Source organism: Delphinapterus leucas, chromosome 7 (assembly GCF_059928025.1).
Source record: "Delphinapterus leucas isolate spDelLeu-1000000601 "Yukka" chromosome 7, BTC_Dleu_Yukka2, whole genome shotgun sequence".
Lineage (NCBI taxonomy): Eukaryota > Metazoa > Chordata > Mammalia > Artiodactyla > Monodontidae > Delphinapterus > Delphinapterus leucas.
In genome coordinates, this window is record NC_143135.1 from 71247217 (window position 1) to 71271414 (window position 24198).

The 24198-nt window shown below is 36.6% G+C and overlaps 2 protein-coding genes across 6 annotated transcripts in view; one reads left to right on the top strand and one right to left on the bottom strand.

Moving 5' to 3' along the window:
* Positions 1–1008: 1008 nt before the first annotated feature.
* FAM76B (family with sequence similarity 76 member B) lies at positions 1009–20687 on the bottom strand. Of its 4 annotated transcripts, XM_089915442.1 has the most exons (11): positions 20517–20687; positions 19623–19687; positions 18656–18710; positions 17445–17600; positions 15448–15647; positions 12266–12313; positions 11996–12076; positions 11218–11353; positions 8368–8469; positions 5590–5718; positions 1009–3664 (listed from the first exon to the last, which is right to left on the bottom strand). In XM_089915442.1, the coding sequence occupies exons 1-10, from the start codon at positions 20601–20603 to the stop codon at positions 5632–5634; spliced, it is 1017 nt and encodes a 338-aa protein (XP_089771568.1). In that variant the 5' UTR covers positions 20604–20687; the 3' UTR covers positions 1009–3664; positions 5590–5631. The 4 variants fall into 4 exon arrangements, with proteins under 4 accessions (XP_089771568.1, XP_022417786.2, XP_022417785.2 ...); XM_022562078.3 differs by lacking the exon at positions 5590–5718 and having other exon boundaries at positions 11218–11350; positions 20517–20686; XM_022562077.3 differs by lacking the exon at positions 5590–5718 and having other exon boundaries at positions 20517–20686.
* Positions 20688–20777: 90 nt separating this feature from the next.
* CEP57 (centrosomal protein 57) overlaps positions 20778–24198 on the top strand; it is a 47703-nt gene continuing 44282 nt past the window's right edge. The window contains exons 1-2 of one of the 2 annotated variants that reach the window (XR_002643037.3): positions 20778–20792; positions 21417–21884. Coding sequence is in view for 1 of the 2 variants with exons in the window: in XM_022562076.3 (XP_022417784.1) it covers positions 21840–21884 (45 nt within the window). In the remaining variant the exon portion in view is untranslated. Of the gene's footprint in view, positions 20793–21413; positions 21885–24198 lie in introns of those variants that run through there. The other variant, XM_022562076.3, reaches the window with a different exon arrangement.

A 24198-nucleotide genomic window follows, 5' to 3' on the forward strand; every position in this document is an offset into this window, starting at 1 on the left:
AATTTGGGGGCCCCATCCCAGAGCTATGGATTCAAGAAACTGGGGCTGAGGCCCAGCAACACATGCTTAACAAGCCCCCACACCCCGACTCCTGACTGACGCACGCTCAAGTTTGAGAAAACAATGATATAGACTAACCTTTCCCACAATTCTGCGAATGCCCTTGCTAAAAGCTATTAGCTTCTATTGCATTTTAATTAAGTTCCAGATATTTTTTCATGTGTATTGTCTCCCCAGCTAGGCTAGAAATTAAAGTCAGGTCTTCATCTCTTATCCTATCAAACAATCTAACATGGTTCTAGTCACGTTCCAACGTTTGCAAAAACCTCAACTACATATAGCTTGATTCACCTATTGTTGCTTTGAAATAGCACAATGAAAATTTATGTAATTTCTTTCCAGGAAAATAACTATTTCATGAGAGCAGTCTTAAAAGATAGGAAAATTAAATTTGTTTGGCCTGAGTCAACTCCTTCAAATCTATCGTTTTAGAAAAATGTAGGTGAAACTTACTGTAGGCTCAATAACATTCTCCCGAGATATCCAAGTCCTAATCCCTGGAACATATAAATACTGTTACCTTACATGACAAAAGGGAGTCTGCAGATGTAATTAAGGACCTGAGACAGGGAGACTATCCTGATCATCCAGGTGTGCCCGACAATGTCCTTATAAGGGGGAACAGAGAGAGACACTATGACCAAAGACAGATCATATGACCACAGACGCAGACACTTGAAAATGCTGTACTTTCGGCTTTGAAGGTGGAGGAGGGGGCAAAGAGCCACAGAATGCAAGGAATGCAGCTCCAGAAGCTAGAAAAGGCAAGAAAACACTTACTTCCCTAGAGCCTCCAAAAGGAACCAGACCTGCCAACACCCTGACTTTAGCCCTGTGAAACTGATTTTGGACTTCTGGCCTCCAGAACTGTAAGAGAATTGATCTGTGCTATTTTAAGCCACTAAATTTGTGGTAAGTTGTTAACAGCAGCAATAGGAAATCAGTACAAAGCTTTTGACAAGTTTTTATTGTGAAATATTGGATTTAGAAAAAAAGTACAAAATGTCAACAGTCAGATGTGTACAGGTACAGTATTTCAATAGTCTATACATGTGAACAGCTTAACAGGTTCACTGCAGAATGCATATTTAGACCAATACAATCTAAAAAGGACTGCAATATTCACAGGCTATTAATACATAAATAACTGGAGCCAAAATGACCCTCACTGATAAATGCTAATCGATAGCTGAAAACAGGCTAGAAAGCACAATACGGCACACCATAGTATCTCCTTACAGGTCCACATTGAGAGGATATCAGGTCATTATGTCAATACACTACAGATTCAGGACTGGGACTCAATTACTAGTTTATACAACTGCAAAATAATCAGGTTATAAAACCAGGTCATAGAATAAAGAGAGGGCATTTAATTAGGACTAAATACTGTGAAGCCCCTAAAAGGTTTTAGCCTTGGAATTTACAAAGCTTAAGTATTTAGACTCATTTCAATTTTTAATCTCTTACCTAAAAAATGGGGAAGGGGCATCTTTCTTTTGTAGCAGCTCCAACAAGGTATAAGAACTATTACACAGTTTAAAACCATAATGACCACTGTGGATTGACAAATGGCTATGAAACCAGAATACAAACATTATAAATTTTAAAGAAAGTTAATGATGGTATTATGAATTTAGCAAATCCTGAAAACATTAAAATCTGTGTTAAGGAGGCATTACCTATCATTGTTGAGAATACTAAGTTTAGGAAGATTATTTCATGAAGATTTCATAAAAATAAACAGGTTTAATTCTTTCAAGTCTGACTGATTCAATATTTTACTATCACTTGAAAATTACCCTAGGTATATGTTTTCAAATTGGACAAAGAATTATTTGAAATCTGTTTATAATGAATCACTATAGGAATAATCTACTGAAACATGAATCACGTTAAAAACTATTATTACAATCATCCTGTGTTCTGCAGAAAGAGGATCTTTGATAGGACATTCATAATCAATGCTTCAAGACTGATAAATTTAATAACAGTTTACTTGAAACAAATTTACTTTGCCCGTAAATTCCTAAGAGAAGGAGCCTTCTACTCTATACAGTATATCTAGCAATGCTTGACGCTTTAAAATTGAACTGAAACTCTGAACTGGCATTTACTAAGTAGGAGATCAATTCTATTACAGGCTGAAAACCACTGGATTAGAACACAATTAGTCAATAACTTCTCCTAACCTATCCCACCCTACCTTAACCTTTTATAGACAATTTTAAAGACTCTGATATAATTTTCTCATAAATAATGCCTGAATCTTGCAGTAGATTCTAATTTATTTAAAGATAATCACAGATTGATTTAAAAGATATTTAGTTTTTTTCCAGATTTGCTTTAAAACTTACAAATTAAGTATGGTGTACATAAATATTAACTTAGATAACCACACATTATAGGGAAATCAGATATATGGACCACTGCAGAAAATTATTAATTTTTAAAAATTTTAATAAAAGAAAAATAAAACATGTAACACAAAATATGAACATGAAGCCATATGACATAAAAAATAAAATTATTCTATCAGAAGTGATTTAAAATTAAATCTTTTGGGAAGTATTTTGACATAATTCAATGAATTCAATGACCAACAGCTTCCCATATCACACAGAAACAAAGCACAAAATTATCTAAAGTCTAGATGCATTATCAGTTCTTAATGCAACCTCAAACATTTTACTAGCAACTTTGATTTCCTTTTGAAATAGGCTTCTGTACATATGCATTTATATACAAACATTTATTAAACATGATTTTAAAACAAACTATGTACAAAGGATCAGCATTCCTATAAATAAAAACATTAGGTGGCAAAAAGGCACTTGTAAGTAAAAATCTACAGTAGTTTTTACAAAACAAACACATTTACCTTGGATACTGTACAATAAACATTAATCCCTATACCAATAATGAAAATACTAGTTTACTAACTAATGGTAACGATGTAACTTTAAAAAACATATTTACATATACTCTGAAGTCCATTTAATAAAAGCACCATGATTCTCTCCTAAAGTCATGTTCATGAAAAGTAAAAACACAATTACCAAAAAACCAGTGTTCACAATTTTTCTTGTTTAAAAGTTTTTGTATTTCTAAATTGAAAACTGTTTATATGAAATTAGCATAGTGTAAAACAAAAAACAAAACAAAAAGCCCTGCTGCTCTGACTTCTGAAAACCATACCTACTCTATTATTGCATGTTGTATTTTATAAAGAGCACTACTCATGCACTCCCTTACAACTGTTTAATACTATTGCTGGCAAAAAAGTTCCTGGATATCAAATAATTAAAAAGTTGCTTCAAACCAGTTGAAGTTTTATCTGAATGTTATACAACTTAAAAAATGCTGTATGTCAGTTACAAAAGTGAATAGGAAACATGCCAATTCATTTGGTGTGCAAAAATATTTTTCCACTACACAGAATTTAAGGGCTTCACAGAATTTTTTTCAAATTTTACATTTTCAGCAGAAACACTAATGAATAACCAACCACTTCTCAAGGGGATGTTAATATGCTTCCACTTTTGTCAAACTTTTTACCCTTTGACAATGCTGCAACCTGTTTGAGTAGTTCTCTGTTTTTGGCCTGTGGAAGACAAAAACATTTACGATTAAAAATGTTTCAAACATTAAGTTATGCTGAAGAATACTATTTCAAATATTTTACTGAAACACTAACAGAATAAATGAAAGAGTTGATATATTTAGGTTCATCTCTTTAATGTTGGATATGTAGAAGGAAAATCCTAGATTCGTTTATCAGCCCCCTTTGTAATGGCAATATTAAAGTAATTGTTGTCCAAAGATATAATTGGTTACACAAAAGGCAACTTAAAGTGAATCCCTTTAAAAGAGGGTCAAAATTTTAAATAGGGGAAAAATATTTTTGTTTTATCTGAAAAACATGAAACAAAAACTATGAATATAAGTACTGTTGTATGATTAATAAGATCAAATAACAAGTGATAATTTGAGAGGGCTATTTTTAGACAAACTCTACAAAGTCTTTCATTTTGATGTTTACCTATTTATAGAGCAAGCACAAGGGGTCCTTTTTGCAAAAATATTCAGACTTTATCACTTTCCCAAAGAGATTACTCTCTTAATGATATTCAAAAGAAAACTTTTTGAAGCACCCATCACAACCACCCTTTCTGGTCTTTTTGTTGTTGTTCCTTTATTTGGCATACAGTTATTTGGTATTGGCTTTGATATAATTTGAGCAGTTACACATCATCACTGTTTTCATTTTCATGAAAGGCTGAAATTTCTTTTCAAAGGTTCAAGATTTCATTTTGTCATCAATCTGAACTGAATTTGCAAGTCATTCAAATGTTCCATCCACCACTGACAACACACTGTCCTCAAGCCAATGTGCTATGACAGTCACTAGTGTTTAGTGAGGAGGAAGGTATAAATGGGGGCCTTCAGTGAATATTCTCAAATTTTGACTACATCCATCTCCCTGTGTAATCTCTTAACTGTGGCAATGTAGATGATAAAGGACCCTCCATATATACAAATATGTTAATGCACAAATGCTTTTGGAGTTTTTGAGCCAAAACGGGGAGAATGTTGACAACAGTCTGGAATCTGAGAACTGACAAAATTCAGAAGATATCCTCTGGTTTACGTTTGAAAACCATTTTCCTGCACAGGTCTCAAGATTTTTTATTATCTACACTTTTTTAACCTCAGTGCTTTATCTTCTACTCTAATTTTAGCCTTTGTATGGCACTCTGCCTTTTCAGTATACCATCTTAAAGCAGTTTCATAGAATATAAACCTTTCCCAGGCTTTGTACGTCCCAACCCTCCCCAACCCTTCACCAATCAAATTCTCCCTAATTAATACCCATGACCTCCAAAATGCATATATCCTAGCTATCTTACATTTGCAAGTCAAATCATTTTTTAATGTTCGACTGTATGATTAATAACATTTCTCTTTTCCACGATTATTAAATAATTAAGGTGGTAATTAAGGGCTTCAATTTCAAATTCAATTTCAAATTTGGAAAATCATCAAGAATTTAAAAGGATTTTTATTTTCCCTTTAAAAAGAAATAGTTTGAGAAACTCAGACGACAAATCAGTGAGAATGCCTGGCAGTTAGTGGAAGTCAAGTGCACGCAACCATTATCAATTGGTGTATTACTCAGCTGACCAGTCCTAGTAAACATGGTAGTTATAAGTTGTTTTCTTTTCATTGTTTGCTACATATTATTCAATATATAACTATAATAGACTCACTGGTTAAAAAAAGGAATCTTAAGAAACAGAAATTTTAAAATACAAATTAATGAAGGGCATAAAAAAAGGAAAATGTCTGCAAACTTGCCTCAAAGAGATCTCTGTCAGATTTGTAAGTTATACAAAAGTGTTTACACTGACATAGCAAATCATTAAAGAGTTAATTTTCAAACTATCTTCTCATTCATCAAGAAAAAAACAAAAAAATCAATGAGTTTATAATTTTCATATTCTAAGTATGAAATACAAGAACTCAAACCTTAGGTATTGAAAGAAGTTTTTCCTTTTAATTCTTTAGCAGCTAATTTTCAATCTGCATGTATATATTCAGTCTCCTAATCACGTCACTAGTAAATTTATTTGCTGATAAATTATGTAAGAAAAAAGCCTTTAAGAAAAATAAACAGTAAGTCAGTTGTTAAATGGGGACAAGTCCAAATCTGTCTTATTCTTATTTCGGTACATTTAAAATATATTTTATAGAAATATTTTATATGCATTAAAATTGTTTATCCTAATATTACTTCTTTATTATGCACCATGCAAAAATCAATTATTTAAGAACTCTTAAGCAAGTTAAGTTAAAAATGTTTAGAAATGCTGGCCTCAAGAAAAGAATATGTGGATTACGAATCACACAGATCCTGCTTTGAATCCTGGCTCTGCCACTTATCTGCTATGTAACTTGGGAGTCTATTTTCTCATATGTAAAACAGAAACTTCACCATCTACCTCAACAGGAGTTGAAAGAACTAATCAAATATACAAAACACTTAGCCTAACACAGTGGCTGGTATATGGTAGGCACTCAAATGTTAATTCCCTTTCCCCTTTTATCAACTTACCTCCTAAATGAAGGTATACTTTTTATTTGGCTTTCTTGATACTTTAGACAATTTGGGTTTTGTTTGGTTGGTTGGGATTTGTTGTGGGGTTTTTGTCTTTTTGTTTTTGGTATTTTGGACAATTTTTTTTCTTGTGATGCTCAGTGCTTATTTTTCAAGTTTGGTAGTTTCAAATGTTTTGAGAGTTATTAGAACAAGATAAATTTTCTGCTTCAGCATTCAGTTTCTTATGACAAAAAGAAAAACAGTTCACTATGTTTACTCACTTAGGTGGAGAACCTTACTAGTACATGGTTGCTAAAGGGAGTGGGGTTAAAAGGGGATACGTAACTGTGACAGAATGTCACCAGTAATAATACAAATGATAAAGGGAAGTGGCCTGACAATAAGGATGAAGTAGAAAACCTGAGTAAGCTGAGGTGGGAGTCAGTGCAGAACAGGAGAAAAGTATAGTTAAATCTGAGTCAGAAGATATAGGTTTCTATGTCACTTCTGACTCTGTGACCGCAGCTTCATCTGGATACCACATAACTTAAAGTTACTGTAGGGAGCAAATAAGAGAGCCTATGTAAAATTTTGTTGAAAATGTATACTTCTATATAATTATTAGTTATTATTAAATTATATGAAACTTCAGCTACCAACCAGGAAGAGGTAGGCTTAAGATACCAATCAGGCTAAGATGTCAAAGAGAGGTTCCCTTGTGCTTACAACTACAAAAGGAAACAACAAATTGCTCTTTTGAACAGTGAGAAGTACTAAGTTTTATCATAGTTAAGTACTGCTCACAGGTTTTCTGTCATGTCATTCTGGATTTATGCATGTCTTGGCTAAATCACATTAAACCAGAGATCACCATGCAGAAGATTTTGTTTCCAGTAATCATTCAGCACTAATAACTGAATGAGTAAAATAACATAAAACTACTGCTTGCTGGTGGATGAAAAACAATAATGTACAAGAAGCCTAATATATAAAATGGGCAATCTCTCAGAACAGGGGGCAGATGGGCATTTCCATAAATCGTCACTCATTCAACAAATCATTTGAATTCCTACTATGTGTCAGGTTCTACGAAAGTTTCTCTTCAGAATTCTCTGTAATAGTAAGATCAGCATTACGACTAGGCAATCTCTACCTTGAATTTCAACAGGTTCCTAAATCCACTTTACAATCTTACTCAATTTAAGCTATTTTCAAAGTATGAAGAACACAAAACCAAAAGATAGGAAATAGCAAATATCCCTTGGTATTACACTGTTAAAAAAAAAAAAAAAAAGCAGGGCAATATTAATTCCTTCCTTCCCAAGCTACACTCTCCCATCAAGAGCCTAAAGTCTGTGTGCTGCCATCTTCTATGCTTTTAAGACTTAATTCTACAAATGTCAGAATGTATAAATCGAAAAAACATATGATTAACTTAGTGTAGTCTGATTTCTAAATTTATGAAACCTAGGTGAAAAAAGGCTTAAATAAGGGAATAACCTAAATCTCTGTTTGATGCTCTCCATCTCTGCATTCCAGACCTCAGAAACCACCCTCCTTGTCACTGTGGTGACTCTCGGCATCACCATTCAGTTGTTTTGTATATGGACACCTTACTGAGTATCCTCTGCAGTACTCCGAGGAGGCTGGGCTACATCCTTAGAGGCTCCCTGCTGTGGATACAGCAGAACCCTATTTGGCACTTTAAAAATCACAGTACAGAGGTTAAAGTGCACTCTTTGGCCTTGCATCTCTGCACGCAGCATGAATTTCCTCCACTCGAGGTCCCATAAATTGGTTTTGTAGCCCCACCTCTCCTCCCGTTATCTGGGAGGAAACAGGAAGAATAACTACATAATGTACTGAAGACCTTACTTTCACCTTAGTTTCATGAATCTGATTTTTAATTTTTTGCTTTTCACCTGAGGATCAACTGAACATACTTCAGTGATATCCTCCTCTGAGAACCCCATTTGAACTTTAGGCAAAAGGTTTCAGAATTAATCTACTGAATCCCCTTATCAAGTGATTTCAGGCAATAACTTTTAATGGGAGCAGGATTACAAGGTATTTTAAGTCAAAATCAAAGCTGAAAATGCTCTAGGTATGCATAAAGTAGGGATACCAATACTAGTCTAAGAGAAAGAATACTATTAACCAAGTTTACCCCTCCTTGCCTAACAGTTTACAAAAATAATCTCATTTACCTGGAGTTGTTCCACAGTTTCTTTGTGAGCTTTTTCCATACTGTTCATCTTTGTTCTCAAGTTTGACTCTTGGTACTGAAAGTCTGCCTTAAGTTCAGTTAACTAAAAGATTAAAGAAAAAAAAATATATATATGTATATACATGTATATATATATATATATATATATATATGCATGTGCACAAACACATCGTTAAATATTTTTCACAATAAACTCACAATTCATTATAAAAGTGGAGAAGGTTAACAGCAGTTTACTGAGTTTTGTAACTTATCTCGAATTTGTTTTGAGACATGATGAATTCTATCTAATTTACTACTTTAACATTAATACAATTTTAATGTTAGGATAATACTGAAACATCAGTATAACTTTTGAGAAGTTGTCTTTTTTGTTTCTTTTTAAAGGTGGTTTCACTGGACACAGTTTGGCAACTGGTATGCCAACAGAAAAGCTTAATGGTTAATACCTTGGAAAATGCTTCAATTAAAACATACTTCACATTATATATAAGCAAAGTAAACAGTAAAACTGGTTTCAGGTTACAATAGTCTTTCAATGAAAAAAGAAAAAAGTTTCACACTGGGCAAGTATATAAAGGAACAGTCTTATCAACCAAAAGCTATATTGCTTTTATTTTAAAATTTATGTGCAGAATTCCATATCCAATACCACTTAAGATTTGAGGTAAAAATGGAGAACAAAGAACAGAAATACAACTAACACAGAATAAGAAAGGAAAGGGGGTTACTTTAAAATTTGGGCTAAATTAGACAACGTAAGAAAAAAGATGGTGATTTGAGGAAGGAAAGACAGCTATATGACAATTTTTTTCGTAAATATAAATGACATACATAAAGATACAAAATCTCATGACTTCATACTAAAAAATAAGGTGGTATTATATCATTTCAACATAAGAACCAGGCAGAAGAAAGCTTCTGGTTATTTTTAATTGGTTTTCATTATGCAAGCTTTAAAGGTTTGCAGGTTCTTTTCTGTAATTACCCGGTAGCCAGTAAACAAAGAAGTACACCAAAAAGAGAGAAAGGAAGTCACAGTGCCCTATATTCTGATTTTCTGAATAAAAGCTCTCGCTTTTTGTCCAGTTCAAAGAATAACTGAATCCTGTTTTCTACATTACAAAGGAATTCCTTTTCTGAAATGTCAGTTCACATCAGATAAGCTATGATATTTTCATCACTACACTGTGAGTTGCCTCCAGATTATGAATTTCTGGAAGATAAGAATCATGTCTTATTTCACCTTTTTATCCTCATGATCTAGTACATGGCTGGCTCTAGAAGTCACTGAATAAAGTGAAATAAATTCTAGAAAATAACGTGGTTGTCTTACATTTACATTATTTTAAAAAGCTGTAAGTATGTAGCTATTTTAGGCTTACAATTATTTTCCTCATAGTACTGCTAATTTCCATCCCCATTAGTGTTTAAGAAAAAAGGAACACTAACAAAACCAGAAAACTTTTCACTAACTGCACTAACATAGAATAGTGATACTTGAAGGAAAAAAAAAATCTAAAAAAGCCAAAATTCCACAATTCATTACTACGTAGTTTTGGAATCATTGCTATTTTATAGTAAACTTCCCATTTAATTCAACTTTTATCTAGGTTAGTACAGATAGACCTGTCTTTGTGTAACAGAAATGTTTCTAATATTTTGTGTGTAGAACAAATTTCCATTAAAGCTAATTTAAAATATTCTGTTGTTAAGCAAAAAGAACCATAAAAAATAAAATACTCCTCATTATCCTATTGTTGTCTATGTCAATCCTAAATTTCACTTATCGAATTTGCTTAAGGTAAGGTACAAATGTACTAAAATAAATTTAAATCTATTAATCATCAAGGTGTGGGAAAATGTAACATAAAAGTTACATTTTTACATGAAAGCCAGAAGTAAAAGCCAACTCAGACTCAAGCACTACTATGTAATCTCAGAGATAGCTACATACTACATATTCATAATCACAACTTGTTGATAATTTTAAAAGAACGTTTTTAATGTTTTCCTATTGCAATGATATGTTTGAAATAGGTCAAGCCAGACAGTCTAGGATCAGAAAGCAAGTACAGAAGTAGGTTCTACCCTCAAAGAAGACCAAACCCCAGTAATAGCAGCTATGAGCACTTATACATGCCAGAAGCTGTAAGTAAACACTTTACATTCTCATTTAATCACAACCATCTTCTCATGAGATGGTGTTAATACTCTCATTTTTAAAATGAGAAAACTGAGGCCCAAACAGGTAAAATTCTGCTCAAGTGCACACAGGAAGTATTAGAACTTTTCACTAAACAGACAACATATTCGATATTCCTCTTTATCTAACTGATAAAGTCCCAATAAGTACACTTACTTCCTATCTTAGATACCTATTGTTAATCATTAACACATAGGAAATTCCCACAGCATTAATTTTCTCCACTTATTTGATCTTGATTGAAATAAATATATAATGGGTATATCAGACTATATTCTATTACTTTCTTATACCAAAAGAATTGACATAATATTCCATTTACATCTCTTTTTCAAATTAAGACATTAGATCTAATTTTAGATTACAGGCTTACTGAAAACTAATGTTCAGAAATTATTAGAATTCTAATCAGCTCTCAATTGATTCTTAGAACTAAAATTCTGAAGTACTACTTTTACATATCATAATTCGATGGCCTATGTTCCACTTTGGGCTTCTGTGTCTTATAAGAATCATGTACCACAAACATGACCAAGTTATTGAAGAAAGTCTAACAAAATTTGCAATTATCAAGCAAGAGTCAAGATGTAAACCTTACCAGGCTTCAGTGAACCATGTACTTACCTTTTTATCTTTTTCTAAAATGGTCTGGTCTCTCTGTTGTAAGAGACGTTTAAGTGACATCACTTCTTCTTTCAGTTGACTTATAAGGACAAAATTGTCTGTTCCCCCACTATCTGCTGACTGATTTATAGAGCTACTAAAAAGAAAAAAGTAAAACACAGTTAAATGAAGTAGAAGGAAAATTAGCAGGTGTTCAAATTGCATAATTTAGACAATTCCACAAACATCCTTAAGGCTAATGCAAAAAAATATGTACCTGACAGAAATGGATGCAACTGGCAAATTACCTTACTAATGGCACACATTACATACACCTGCAGAAATATAATTCAGTATTAGCTTTTAGGGGGTCAATACTTCTAGTGTAAAGCAATAGGCAGCCAATTTGTACAGTAACATCAGCAAACTTTTGGCTAATGAACTAAAACAAAGTCACTCTCAAAATACTTTAAATCTAAAAACATTTTCCAAGCAGGTCAATTTCAAATATCACAATTAGTTTTGTGTTTCACTGAAGAATAATTAAGATAATGTTCTCTAGTCAGATTTTTTTTCAAAACCCAAATTTATGCCCCAAACAGAACATCATTCAGTGCCACTTTCTTATTGCTAAAATTAAGTTAAAAATTTTAACTGATTATGTTTACTCTTCTAGGTGACTCAAAGAAGTCAATGTAGAAGATACATGTTCTATTCTTTTACCTAGTAATAATTGGCAATCAGCCATAACTGTTCAGCTAAGTTGAATTTTCACAGCACTAAAGGAATTCATTTTTACCTATCTCCATTAGATGGCTTAGATTCCAATTTGGGCTTTTTCTTTGGAGTTTCATTCTGAATTGCTGCAGAGGATTTATGGCTGAAACCAAACATTAATAAAAATAATTAGAGTAAAAAGGGCATAAGCATCAAATGAAAAGTTATTCTTCTTCCCCTAAAGTTTTACTGAACATCAGTTTTTTTAAAGCCTAAGTAACAAAGTTAAAGGAATATCACATCTTAAAAAATACATGTCAAAATACTTCATAAAATACGTTAACATATTTACCTCTGTTTCCACAGTCCCTGCTCTTGTTCTGGACTCAGATTGCTGATTCTGAAAAATACACAGATGATATCTAATAACATTTATTTAACCCATCAACATTTTAACAGCATTCTTCCCAATGGAATCAAATGATATATGTTTATATTCTTTTGTTCTGAGGAAGGCATATTCAACTAAGTTTTCAGACTAAGCTAATATATATTGAATAAATCACATTCCAATAAGATAAATTCTAATCAAATGACTACTAGCCATCTTAAGTTGTTTAAGAAAGGTAAGATGATAGGGACTGGATTTTCTTTTTAATCAGGACTTTCAATAATTCAGTTTAATATCATATTAAGGGTTAGGGTATATGAGCATGAAAACCACCACAACAGGGTTCTATAATGACAAAGTCTGCTATTTCAGACAGATGTTTTATCTTAAAGTTAAGGCCTTCCTAATAATCCTACATAGAGATTCCTTTGGAATAACTCAAGTTGCTCACAATAGTGTGTCAAGTTGAACCAGGAAATATCTGAATTTTTCTTTCTTTCCTAGTTTTTCTAAGAATCTTTTCCAAAGTCTCATCTTTCATTAGGCTGTACTCTGGAGCAGTCATGCTGAAAATACTGGGAAATCTCATAGTAACTACTGATTTTACTTTTACTTATAATTACTACTACAGTACTACTTCTTTTCCACTATGCCGCAATACTAGCAACCACTTTATAACTATGAATTGTCCCTACGTTTTTCCTGTACTTTCACATTGGCCAATCCTTCATTAACCTCTAGCTTACTCATTCAACAAGTGCAGAGCATCTCCTATGTACTGCACACCACGTAAACTGCTGACCCTTGAACAACATGGGGGTTTGGGGGTGCTGATCCTCTGTGCAGTTGAAAATCTGCACTTAACTTTACAGTCAGCCCTCCATATAGGAGGTTCTGCATCCACAGACTCAATCAACCACAGATCATGTAGAACTGTAGTAAATATTTAGTTAAAAAAAAAAAAAATCTGAGTATATAAGTGGATCTATGCAGTTCTAACATGTTGTTGTTCAAGGGTCCACTGTATATACAATATAAGAGATGTTAAAAAGACCTGGGCTGTGTGACCTTTTGCAAGTTCTTAAAATCCCTGAGCCTCAGTTAGCTCATCTGTCAAATGGATATAAAACATACCTTATAGGGAAAATGAGGATTAAATGAGTTACCTATGTAAAGACACTTAGTACAGTGCTAGCATACACAAAATAAAAATAGGTACATATGTTTGTGTGTGTATATAAAATTTACTATTCTTTTAGCTGTAGAAGCTTTTTAACCATGTTCTTAAGAATCAGCTATAAATAACAAGCTGGGGAAACAGCAGCTGTAATTCTCTCAACCTGAGTTATTCTCTACTTGTGGCAATGAACGGCAACCCTACTGAGGAATTCAGTTGCCATTTTGTTTCTTTTACAAATTTCATTCAAAGCATTAGCAAGGTATATAATCACACATGAATTAATAGAACTATCCAGACCTCAAAATGAGAAAAATCACATTAATAATGACTTAACAGAAACAGAATCTCAGCTTTCTGAGGTGGGCTATTTCTTGCATCCATGTTAACCTGAGTTTCTTCCTTCCCCCATCACTATATATCACAATACGTAAGCTCTTCATAATCATCCTTATCCAATGAACTTAAGATAGGGCTCCACAAACTGGTTGCCTACTCATCAAATACAAAATAGTATTTGCATATCTTAAATAATCAAAAGGAAAATAAAAAGTCAATCCATTCTCTTTCCCTTTACTTCTGAAACCTTAATTTCAAAAGATTAAGTTCCTGTCACAAAATTTGATCTTTATAAACATAATCTGAGTGTGTCCTTTCACATCATGCTAAAACAAATTTATCTGTAAAGGGCAAGGGAAAGGGACATTTCAGCTGAGTCTTAGGTCTGACAGTTACCATCATGGTAGTTATTTCCTCATATTTTTTCCTAAAGCAAGAAGCAAAATCAAGGAAGGTTTACATTCCTTTGTTCCTTGGGATACACTGATATAGAGGCCACAAGATTTCTTCAAAGTAGCCAGATTAGAAGTCATTACGCAGTCTACCACTGTTACATCCAGAAAGCACTACAACACAGTGAGACAAATGGAAAAACTGCTAGAGAAGCAAACAATCTCAGTGCCTCAATAAACCCCCATAATCTAATATGTGCTTGCCTATAATTCAGAATCAAATGTTGTTAATTAGACAGAACTACATTACATTCCACAAATATCTTCATGTGTTCCAAACTAGGGCAGGCATCAGTTTTCTGTAAATGAAACTGTTTTAACTGTCTAGAACTTTAAAAAGGCTCAGAGAAATTTGTGAAAAAAAAATAAATTCTCCTGAAAATCAGTGGGTATCATGTCCCCTTCTTCTCCATTTTAATATTTGTGTTTATTTTGCATTTTAATATTCTTGATTTGTCCATGAAGACTAAAACTACACCTTAAAAAAACTTTACACAAATAAAAGGTTAAGATACTACTACTATGTAACTTTTCTCCCTAAGGCAATTTAAAAATCGAGTAGTTGTTAATATTTGAAGAGTTCCTGTCTGTTTTTTAAAAAAGCAAAGTACCATGTCAAAAAGATTACTTCACAAAGTACCATGTCAAAAAGATTACTTTGTGAACCTTCAAGGTTTAGAATGCTTCCATCATGGTCACAAATGACAGTGTTACAATCTGTTCTCCAAAAATACATTTCCTAGTCACTGGTTTAAATTTGTTTTAACTAAAAAAAGTTAATAGTAACTGAGGTAAGTAAAATTTTTACAAGTAAAATCCCAACAATTCTTTGAACATAAAAAGAATACTGAGGCTTTTGATAACATGAATCAATGAAGCATCAATTAACTCTGATGTATTCTGACTTCATTATATGATCATAACTTTATACTGTAAATCTCTAAAGGTCCTATCTTTATATTTACGGTAAACAACTACACTCATTATGTGTAATTCTGTACACTGAATAAAGTGGGGAACAGCCCTAGACGCTGTCATGGTAACACACAAGAAGCTTACCATGTACAATGGAAACTAGACAAGCACATAGCTAGCGTTTACAAAAAGTTAAACACCAAAATCTGGCACTAAAATGCCAGTGAGGACTTTGGAAAACACAATTTCAAAGTACTTACTTGTGATGGCTACTGCTGTGACGATGGTGATGGTGATGATGGTGGTGATGATGTTTTGAATGATGCTGGTCTTTCTCAGTAAGAGATGAAGAAGATGAATTTGAATGTGACGATCCCAGGCTCTTCCTTTGTTCTTTTGTCTTCTGCAAAACTCTCTTGTACGATAAAGTACAGAGCCAGCATAATAATTTCCCATCAACCTTTTAAAAGAAAATACTTATATTAGATTAAATATATGTGTAACTGGCTATAAGTGAAACCAGGTTAAGATAAACTGCTCAACTGCTGGTGTGCATGTGCACACTCTCTCTCTCTCTCACACACACACTCACACACACACACACATACATACACACACACACACAGTTGCAAAATGGAAGTAAAAGTAGACTTTTCCGAAACTTGGGGAAATGCTTATTTAGAGGATCATAAAATTAGAAAGGATGATATATGGACTTCCATTAGTTTTGAGGCATTTTTAAATTTGGAGAGGAAAACATTTCTTATTACTAGAAAATAAGCATAACTTGATGATATACTTCAAAGAAACCTTATCGAAGCACTATCATAAATTCTTAAATTACTGTAACTACTAAAATGACAAAGTATTTCCCATGAAAGCAAAACTGTTAAAGAAAAAATGAGATTGAATGACATATAGAATCGACTCTCATTTGCAGATTTTGTATTGGCAAATTCACCACCTATTAGCTAAAATTTATCTGTCACCCCTAAATCAATTTGTAGCACTTTTGTGATCATACACCCACATGCACAGAACAGCAAAAAAATGTGTGTAGCTAGACCGCAAATGTTCCCAGATGAGGTTAACACGGTGATGCTTTGCTGTCTTTCTTCAGCTCTCATACTGTAAACAAGTATCCTTTTCAGTCTACCTACTATCACGTTTTTCACATTTGTGCTTTTTATTAGTGATTTCACTGTTAAAATGGTCCCCAAAGGTAGTGCTAAAGTGATGTACAGTGTTCCTAAGCATAAGGCGACTATGATGTACTTTATGTGGAAAATACCTGTTAGATAAGATTCATTCAGGCATAGTTATAGTGCTGTTTGCTATGAGTTCAATTTAATCAATCAACAATATATATTAAGGTGTCTTTAAACAGAAACATACACAAAACAAAACAAGATTAGGTACCGATCCACTGATTACCACGTTGTGACCAGAGGCAGGGACCTATCCTGTATTGTCTGTAGGAGCAACAGTTCTATTCACTAACTCAGTGTTTGCAGCAACTTTATAGAACACAACTCTCACAGACAATGGGAGGCCAGTGTCTGCATGTCAACGGGGAGGAAAAGAGACTTCTTTCCAAAATTAAGACTAAAAAGTTCCTATCCTCTATTTGTTCAGATGAGAAGTGCTGGAGGAACATGTCTTACAACTAGGGTACATATATTGCTGTGGAGGAACACGGCAGAGCCCCTCAAAGAGACAGTCATCCTCCAAATCAACTGAAACTGACAGTCATCAGGATGCCTGTGTGAATGCTCAGCAGAGAAATGTCACACACATATAGATACCTTTTAAGTCACTGTAGGTAGAGAAAAACAAACAATGGTATAAAATATGAGCCCCAAATCAAAAGGTACATGACTAACTTTGAATCATATGTGTTAAAGTGCCATCAGGTATATTTTCACACCAGCAACTTCAAGTAACCAGCAAAAAGGTAAGTAGCTGAAAAGATTTAAAAGCAGTTAGTAATTCTCCCACACCAAATACTGAATAACCAAATAGTACAGAACAGCTATCACAGAATGTTTTTTAAAGTATAGTAATCTCAACTGATCAACATGAATCTACATATCATGCCAGCAAGGAGAAAATGCACTGTTCCTGCACTTTCATCTAACCACCTGCTTTCAGGGACCCAAAGAATACATCAAGCTTCAGTAATACATTAAGTATAATAACTTCCAACTTGTTTGTGTTTTATTTAATTTCCAGATGTCATAAAATAAATAAAACATACCTTTCTTCTTCCTTCCTCCTTCCGATCAAAAGCACATTGTTGTTTGCACTGTTCACAAGTCTGAGGTGGTCCATATTTTTTTTCTGAATTTGTGCAACGCTGACACTTGGTACCAATAAATGCTGCAATTATGTTACAGTATTGACAAGGCTTAGGCTGAAAAACAGATATATATTTTCTTTAATTGAGACATTTTAAAATACTAAAATTCTGCTGCATAAAATATACCCAGTGAACAGGACATATTTTAGGAATTAATTAAGGAAACTAATAGGCAAAAAGTTTCCGGTGAAGTATGTTGCCCTATCACAGTCAAAGACATTTATTATGCTTCTATTCATTTGCTAACATTTATTTCTAGACTCATTAAACTTTTCATTAGTTAAATAAGATCGTGAAAAATGTACTTATGACCTGCATAGTATGTTATATAATACAAAAGCTACATGTAAAGACATTTCAATAAATGAAAACAAAGGTACACACTGACAAAAGTTTCATGTATCCAGTATTTGGGGGAGTGAATTTCTACTAACTTAATATCCTGTTAGCTTAATTACTATATCATTTATTCAAAATACATTTAACAACTTTTCATCATATATAGGTACAGCTGATGCAAGAAATAGGTGAGTTTTCAACTAAAAAAAAACTGGCACAAGCATATTCAACATAACTATAACAAACATACCTTGATTTTCTTTGATATTCAAAAGACAACTGAAGATTTTAGAATCCCTTAAGGCCAGAAATTTGACTATTCATGACTGTAATATACCAATAATAACTATAATATACATATAAAAAAGAACTTATACGAGGATAACTTCTTGACTTTTGTGACTAAATGCCTGAACTGTGCCACTATATAAAAATTGTCAGAGGTTCTGAGGAAGAGGTAAAGTACAGTTATGCAAACTTTATAAGTAGGTTCTCTACAACCAGGAGTTTGTTTGCTATATTTGACTCCTTAAAGAATAAAATCATAACTTCCCCACTGAAATTCAATATATATAAACATGCACATAATATGACTGTTTTAAAATTTTATCTTCCCATCAGACTCTCTATAGAAAGTTTCTTTCCTGAAATATTTTGGTACTTGAAATATTTAAGAACATAGCATACATATTTTTTAAAAGGTCCATCTTTGTGAAAACATTAATTGACCAGCAGCAATAAAATGAGAAGAAAATATAAGATATACTTACGGTGCCAAATTGCTTCACATTTTGAGCACACTTCTTACAAATCGTGTTAGTTTTGCTGAAAAGGAAATTGTATATCGATGATGAAACTTATGCAGCACGATGCTGAACTAAAGCAAGCAAAGTGTACTATTAGTAGAAGTGTACCATGTGCTTTAGTAGTACTTAAAACTTACTCTAACACAGAGTAAGAATTTTTTAAAAATGCAAACGTAAGGATCTTTTTAGGATCTTCTTAGGATCTTTTTAGGATCTTCTTAGGATCTTTTTAGGATCTTCTTAGGATCTTTTTTGCTCCCCTTAATTAAGATAAATGTTTTCATACATTTTTATTGTGTATTTTAAATGGAAACAAGTCAAAAAATCCTATTGTTTTCTATCTAGTTCCAAAATCCTCACACTTGCCACTATTTATGCACAGCACCAGTGCCTATCTAACCTTCCACTGGGTGCTCTCCACTATTATGATGCTCACACCTACTTGTGAGGAAATTATTTGTTCTTCTTTTAAGCTCTTGTGCATGCACTGAGGCTCTAACAGGAATCACTCCATTAAGAAATATGTGCTGTTCTTCCACTGGTAACAAGTTACTGGATTTCACCCTTGGAAGGTAGCTGGTAACACTATAGACCTTTCCTCAGGTCCATGTCAGCACTAACATTCTGCCATTTTTTAATAGTTTAACAGTAACAGTTTATATTTGCACTTTTCGTTAGCAAGGCTGTACATTTTCCATGCAATAATTTATTTTTTATCTCCTCAGGTATAAAGTCTAGCTGTAAAATACCCATTAATTTTTGGTCAGCATTCTGTCTCCTACCATGCAAAAAGAGCTTACAACTTAAAGCTTAGAAACTAAACCATTTAATTAAAAAAAAACTGTAACATAAATATGGGATTACAACCCTCAAGTATTCCTTACAGACAATACTTTGTCTTTAACAATCAAAAACTGTTCAATATACAAACCTCTCTTGTTGAAATTCTGATCTGCAGTAAGTACATTTTACAATGGGATGCGCAATCCGACATTCCTGTAATAAGACAATATGTTAGTCATTATCTATCTCAAGGTCCCCAAAATTTCACGTTTCTGGTGGAAAATTATTACCCAACCTAGTCAAATGCCTAAAACATCAATAAAATCTGTCCCCCAACGTAGAAAATTGAGTGATTTATCAAATAAGTAGCCAATTACAGCATAATTCCTTAGGGAAGGCTTAGGTGTCTTTGTCTTTATTAGATGGGGGGGTACGCAACAGATAAATTAAAAAAAGCTGTCAGGGCCGATTCCAAGGACTGGTTAAATGTGAAACTACTTATTATTTTGCACCGTTGCTCACAGACAGCATCCCGGCTTTAATGGGATGGGAGGAGCTCCAAATCATAGAGCATTCTGTTCCCAAGCCAGACGCTTCGCTTTCCTGGACAGGGAAGAAGGATGCCATCAGCTTTGCGGCTTCAGGTTCCTAGCAAGAAAGTGCAAACACCGTCCTCTGCCTCCCGGTGGAAGGAGAGGACAGACTAGACAGAAAACCGAGATGAAAACATCTCCATCCCGGGGTCTCTGCGGCATAGACAGGTGGCTGCCTCACGCAGCCCCACCCCTGAAACCCCTCAACGTTGCTGGGGCCCGGCCCCCTCCTGGGTCGCCTGGAAGAGGGCAGGGTTCCGTCCTCCTCTCAGGGGCTTTCCCAGCTGATGCCCAGGTCCTCGGATAACGGGGTCTCTGAGTGAGGAGGCGAGGGCTCCAAACCCCCAAGGCGCCGGCGAAGAGAGAGGGGCTGCAGCGCAGCGGGCACCCAGCTCCCTCGGGCTATGGCCGAGGAAACCCCACCCGCCCACCACCCAGCGCCCACGGACCTTGCAAAGCTGCTGGCCCTGGGAGAGCTCCTCGAAGGGATAGCGCTGGGTGCACTTGGTGCAGGCGTACAGGGCCGAGGCCGCCATCCTGCTCCTCAGTCTCCTCCTCCACCGCCGCCCGCTCCGAGGCGGGGCCCTACGGGGAACTCGGGCGCCGCCGCCGCCGCCGCCGCCGCCGCCGCCGCCGCCGCCGCCGCCGCCGCCCGGGCCGCGGGCTCCTCCTCCTCCTCCTCCCCCTCCCCCGCGCCCACCAGAGCCTTGACGCGAGAGACCGAGGTACTGCAGACGCGGCCGTCTCCCTCCGCCTCCACTTCCGTCCCAGCCCACCCAGTGACGCCGTCCCAGCAGCTCCCGCTTAGGCCCCGAGAGCGGCGGAGGGAGACGAAGCGGATAGTTCGCTGCGGTTTAGCGGCGCGGCGACGGATCCGCTTCCTCCTCGGCCTCCCTTCCCCACCCCTGATTGGCTGGGGCGGCTACTGCGTCACTCGGTCGCTCCGCCCAACTCCTAACCCCCGCTACGCAGGGAGCTCCCACAAAGGGAGGAAGTCGCTGGCCAATAAAAGCCCGACGGTCTCAGCGCGCGAAAGCCGCTTTAAACTCACCCCGCCCAAAGGTCCCGGTCGCGGCTTTTCCTAGCAGCCAGTCCCAGGTTTGGGTGGAAACTTCCGAATCCAATTGGGCAGTTGTTTGCGGAGGTTTACTCTCTGCTCCTACTGTTTTTTTTCCCCTTGACTTCTATTGGACCAAATCTTTAAGCTCCCTCTCCTTCTATTTGTTATTGGTCGAAAGGTAAGTACCTCACGTGGAGAGGCGTCCCCGAGTCAAACTCACGCTCTCTCCGGCGATTAACGCAAGGGAAGTGATGGAGTGTTTTGAGCTTCGCATTCGCTTTTATTACAGTCATCCCATTCAATCGCCACTGGAGACAACACAACGCCTTGCCCACGCTTCCCCTTCGAGAATGCCCGCCCCTGTGCAGAACCCCTTCAAGAGCCGCCCGGTAGCCAGCCAGCCCAGTCCCCGCGGCGCGCTACCTTGTGACGTCACCGAGGGAAGAGGCGGATTCTCCTACCACCGGAAGACGTCTGATTTTTTGATTGGCTAGCCAGGACGTCCGTTAGGACGTGTTGCGCTTTTGGTGTGCACTCGGAGTGTGGGCGGCCCTGTGGGGGTGTGTGGCAGGGGTTTCCAGACCCGGGGCCAACACACCAGCCCCTTCCATCAGGGGTTCGGTTTAGGGTCGCCCCTGGCGGGCGGCTCTCGAATCTTGAAGAACAGCACGCGAACCCGGACCCTCCCGGGGCTGCGGAGGTCGGCAGGAAGATGGCGGCAGCGTCGGCCTCTGAGACTTCGGCTTCTCAGTTCTCGGTAAGAAGCGGTTGACGTTCGAATAGGCCCCGGGTCGGTCCTGGCGCCCCTTTGCTTTTTCTCACTCTTCAGAGCGCTCTCGGCCCAGAGTCTCACTCCATCTTGGGGAGCGGCGGGGGGCGCCTAGATCGCCCCTTGCTACCTCGGCGCCCACCGCTCCTATGTCAAGGTTGCACCCTTCCATTTAGACAGGCCGGGCCCGTCACTCCCGCCCCCCCCCGCCTCTTTTATCTTTCGGCCTAGCCGCCCAGGTGCCGAAAGTTGCCTGGACTCGCAGGGATGACTACCTACACCTTGGCCTGCGAGAACAGGGCTCCTGGGTCTCGTGGGTGTAACGGTCCCTCTTGGAAACTCTCCGAGACCAGGTGGGCGCTCTAGTCGGCTTAATGGGCAGCTGTTGAATTGTACGTCTTGAGTGCTTCTGCTGATTCCTTTGCTTGCAGTGCCTCCCCCTCCCATCCTCCCAGTAACTTCGATCTGTGCTCATCCTACCTCGAGCGCGCGCGCTTCCCACCTCCCTCTATATTACGGTGACCTCAGTGTGTAGTAAATGCCCTTTTAGAGAGGCGACAAGGGGAGCCAATCTTAAATATTGTATTGGCCTCTACAAGAGCCACCAGTCTATTCAGTCACTGGTATTTTGTGGAATTGGAGCGAGACGTGCCGCATTGGGAATAGATAGGCAGTAAATGTGAATATGAAGCAGCTCAAGCTGGAGCCATTAGCTCTTCATCTAGCAAATGCTGAGTGTCTGGCGTACTTTTAGGCTCTAGGATTACACGGATGAATAGGGGAGAACCCCTGCTCTGAAGGAGCAAAGCACTGAAGAGAAACTACACGTAATTAGATTATTACACAGTACAGTTTGATAAATGCCACCCTGCTAGAATAACCTGGGCGAGAGTGATTAGCAGTGCTTGGGTAGAGAAGGTGGAGCTAGCTGGGTGGTGAAGGAATCGGAAATGCTTGTCCCAGGAACAGAAAAGGAGAAAAACTCACCGCAGGCATTTTGGAATATGTGCCAAGACAAGAGGTGTTTTCAGAAAACTTGTAAAAATTTGAATTGAGCAGAGGTAGTGCGGAGGTAGAGTTCGGTTACATGAATTGTAAAAATAGGTTAAAATACGAAAAAAGAGAGATAGTGAGAGGAGAATATCAGGGTAAGTTTGTCAAAGAAGTTAACGGGGAAAAGCTTAGGGGGACAGTAAAAGCAGAGTCACCTTGGTGAAAACACACTTTTCCTCAGTTTCAGCTTTTGGTGACTGTTGTTAAAATTTGTGTTAATGAGGCCAGAAGTGATCTTCAGAGTTTCAGCACAGTGGGGGTAGCAAGTTTGTAGAGAGGTCAGGGACGATTAAGAGGAAGGAAGGAAGGAAACAATTGGAGTTATCCAGGAATTAGATCAGTGAAAGGGAAGATAAAAGACAAGCTATTAGACTATTAAGAAATGTCATTAAGTAGATGGATGAGATGATATAGGAGTTGTGATTAATCAGATTTAATCAGGAGAAAAAATAATTAAACATAATTGGGAAAGGAGGGCTTTTCACCACTCTCAAAACAGCACTTGGAGACTGAGCAAGGAAAACTCCTATAAATGTTGATTTGAGCTGAACTCTGCCAAGGCCACCTAGCTGAGAGTGGTTACTGGGGTGTGGTCAACCCTTAGTCTTTAAGATACCCTGGACAGAAATCCTATAGAGTATTTAATAGGAAAGCATATATATTTTTATATGCTAAGCTCAGCTTTAAGTGGATTCGAAATACTCAGAGTACACTAAGAATACCTAGGACCCTTTACAAATCAAAGTATAACTTTCTTAACTTTACCTGCTAAATCAAAATGTCTAATTTGGAAGTCACTATGTCTCAAAACAAAAATGACTAAATTTAACTTATCAGTGTATAGGAAATGGCCCTGCTTAGATACTTTAACTGTCCTGTCAGAAATAAGGCTGGCATTTCCAACAGAATTTAATAAGCACTCCAGCTTAACAGATAGCCGATCATAAAATAAGGCAACGAAAGAAGACCTTTTAAAACTACAACATGAACTCAGAAGGCTACTCATAATGAGATTTCAGGGTTGTGAACATTAACTATTTCTATTGTATTTAACATTGATAAACCCAGCATAGGTATAGTAAATGAAAATGCTTTTAGGAGGCAAGGATTTTTATCAGGTAGATTCACAAATAACAGTCTTTGGGAAGCAGGTGCAATGTAAATCTCAAATGTGAACAACATGGAAGTAGGTGATACTTTTGAATTGTTCTTGTAAGCATTCTTTCTCTGCAACAACAGCAAGAAGAGT

Coding starts and splice junctions, on each gene's coding strand:
- FAM76B (XM_089915443.1), bottom strand. CDS start 20,101: ATGGCATCCTTCTTCCCTGTCCAGGAAAGCGAAGCGTCTGGCTTGGGA. Junction 12,077..12,265: donor CAGGGACTGTGGAAACAGAG/GTAAATATGTTA, acceptor GTTTGGTTTCAG/CCATAAATCCTCTGCAGCAA. Junction 8,470..11,217: donor TTTTAGAAAAAGATAAAAAG/GTAAGTACATGG, acceptor TTAATCTTTTAG/TTAACTGAACTTAAGGCAGA.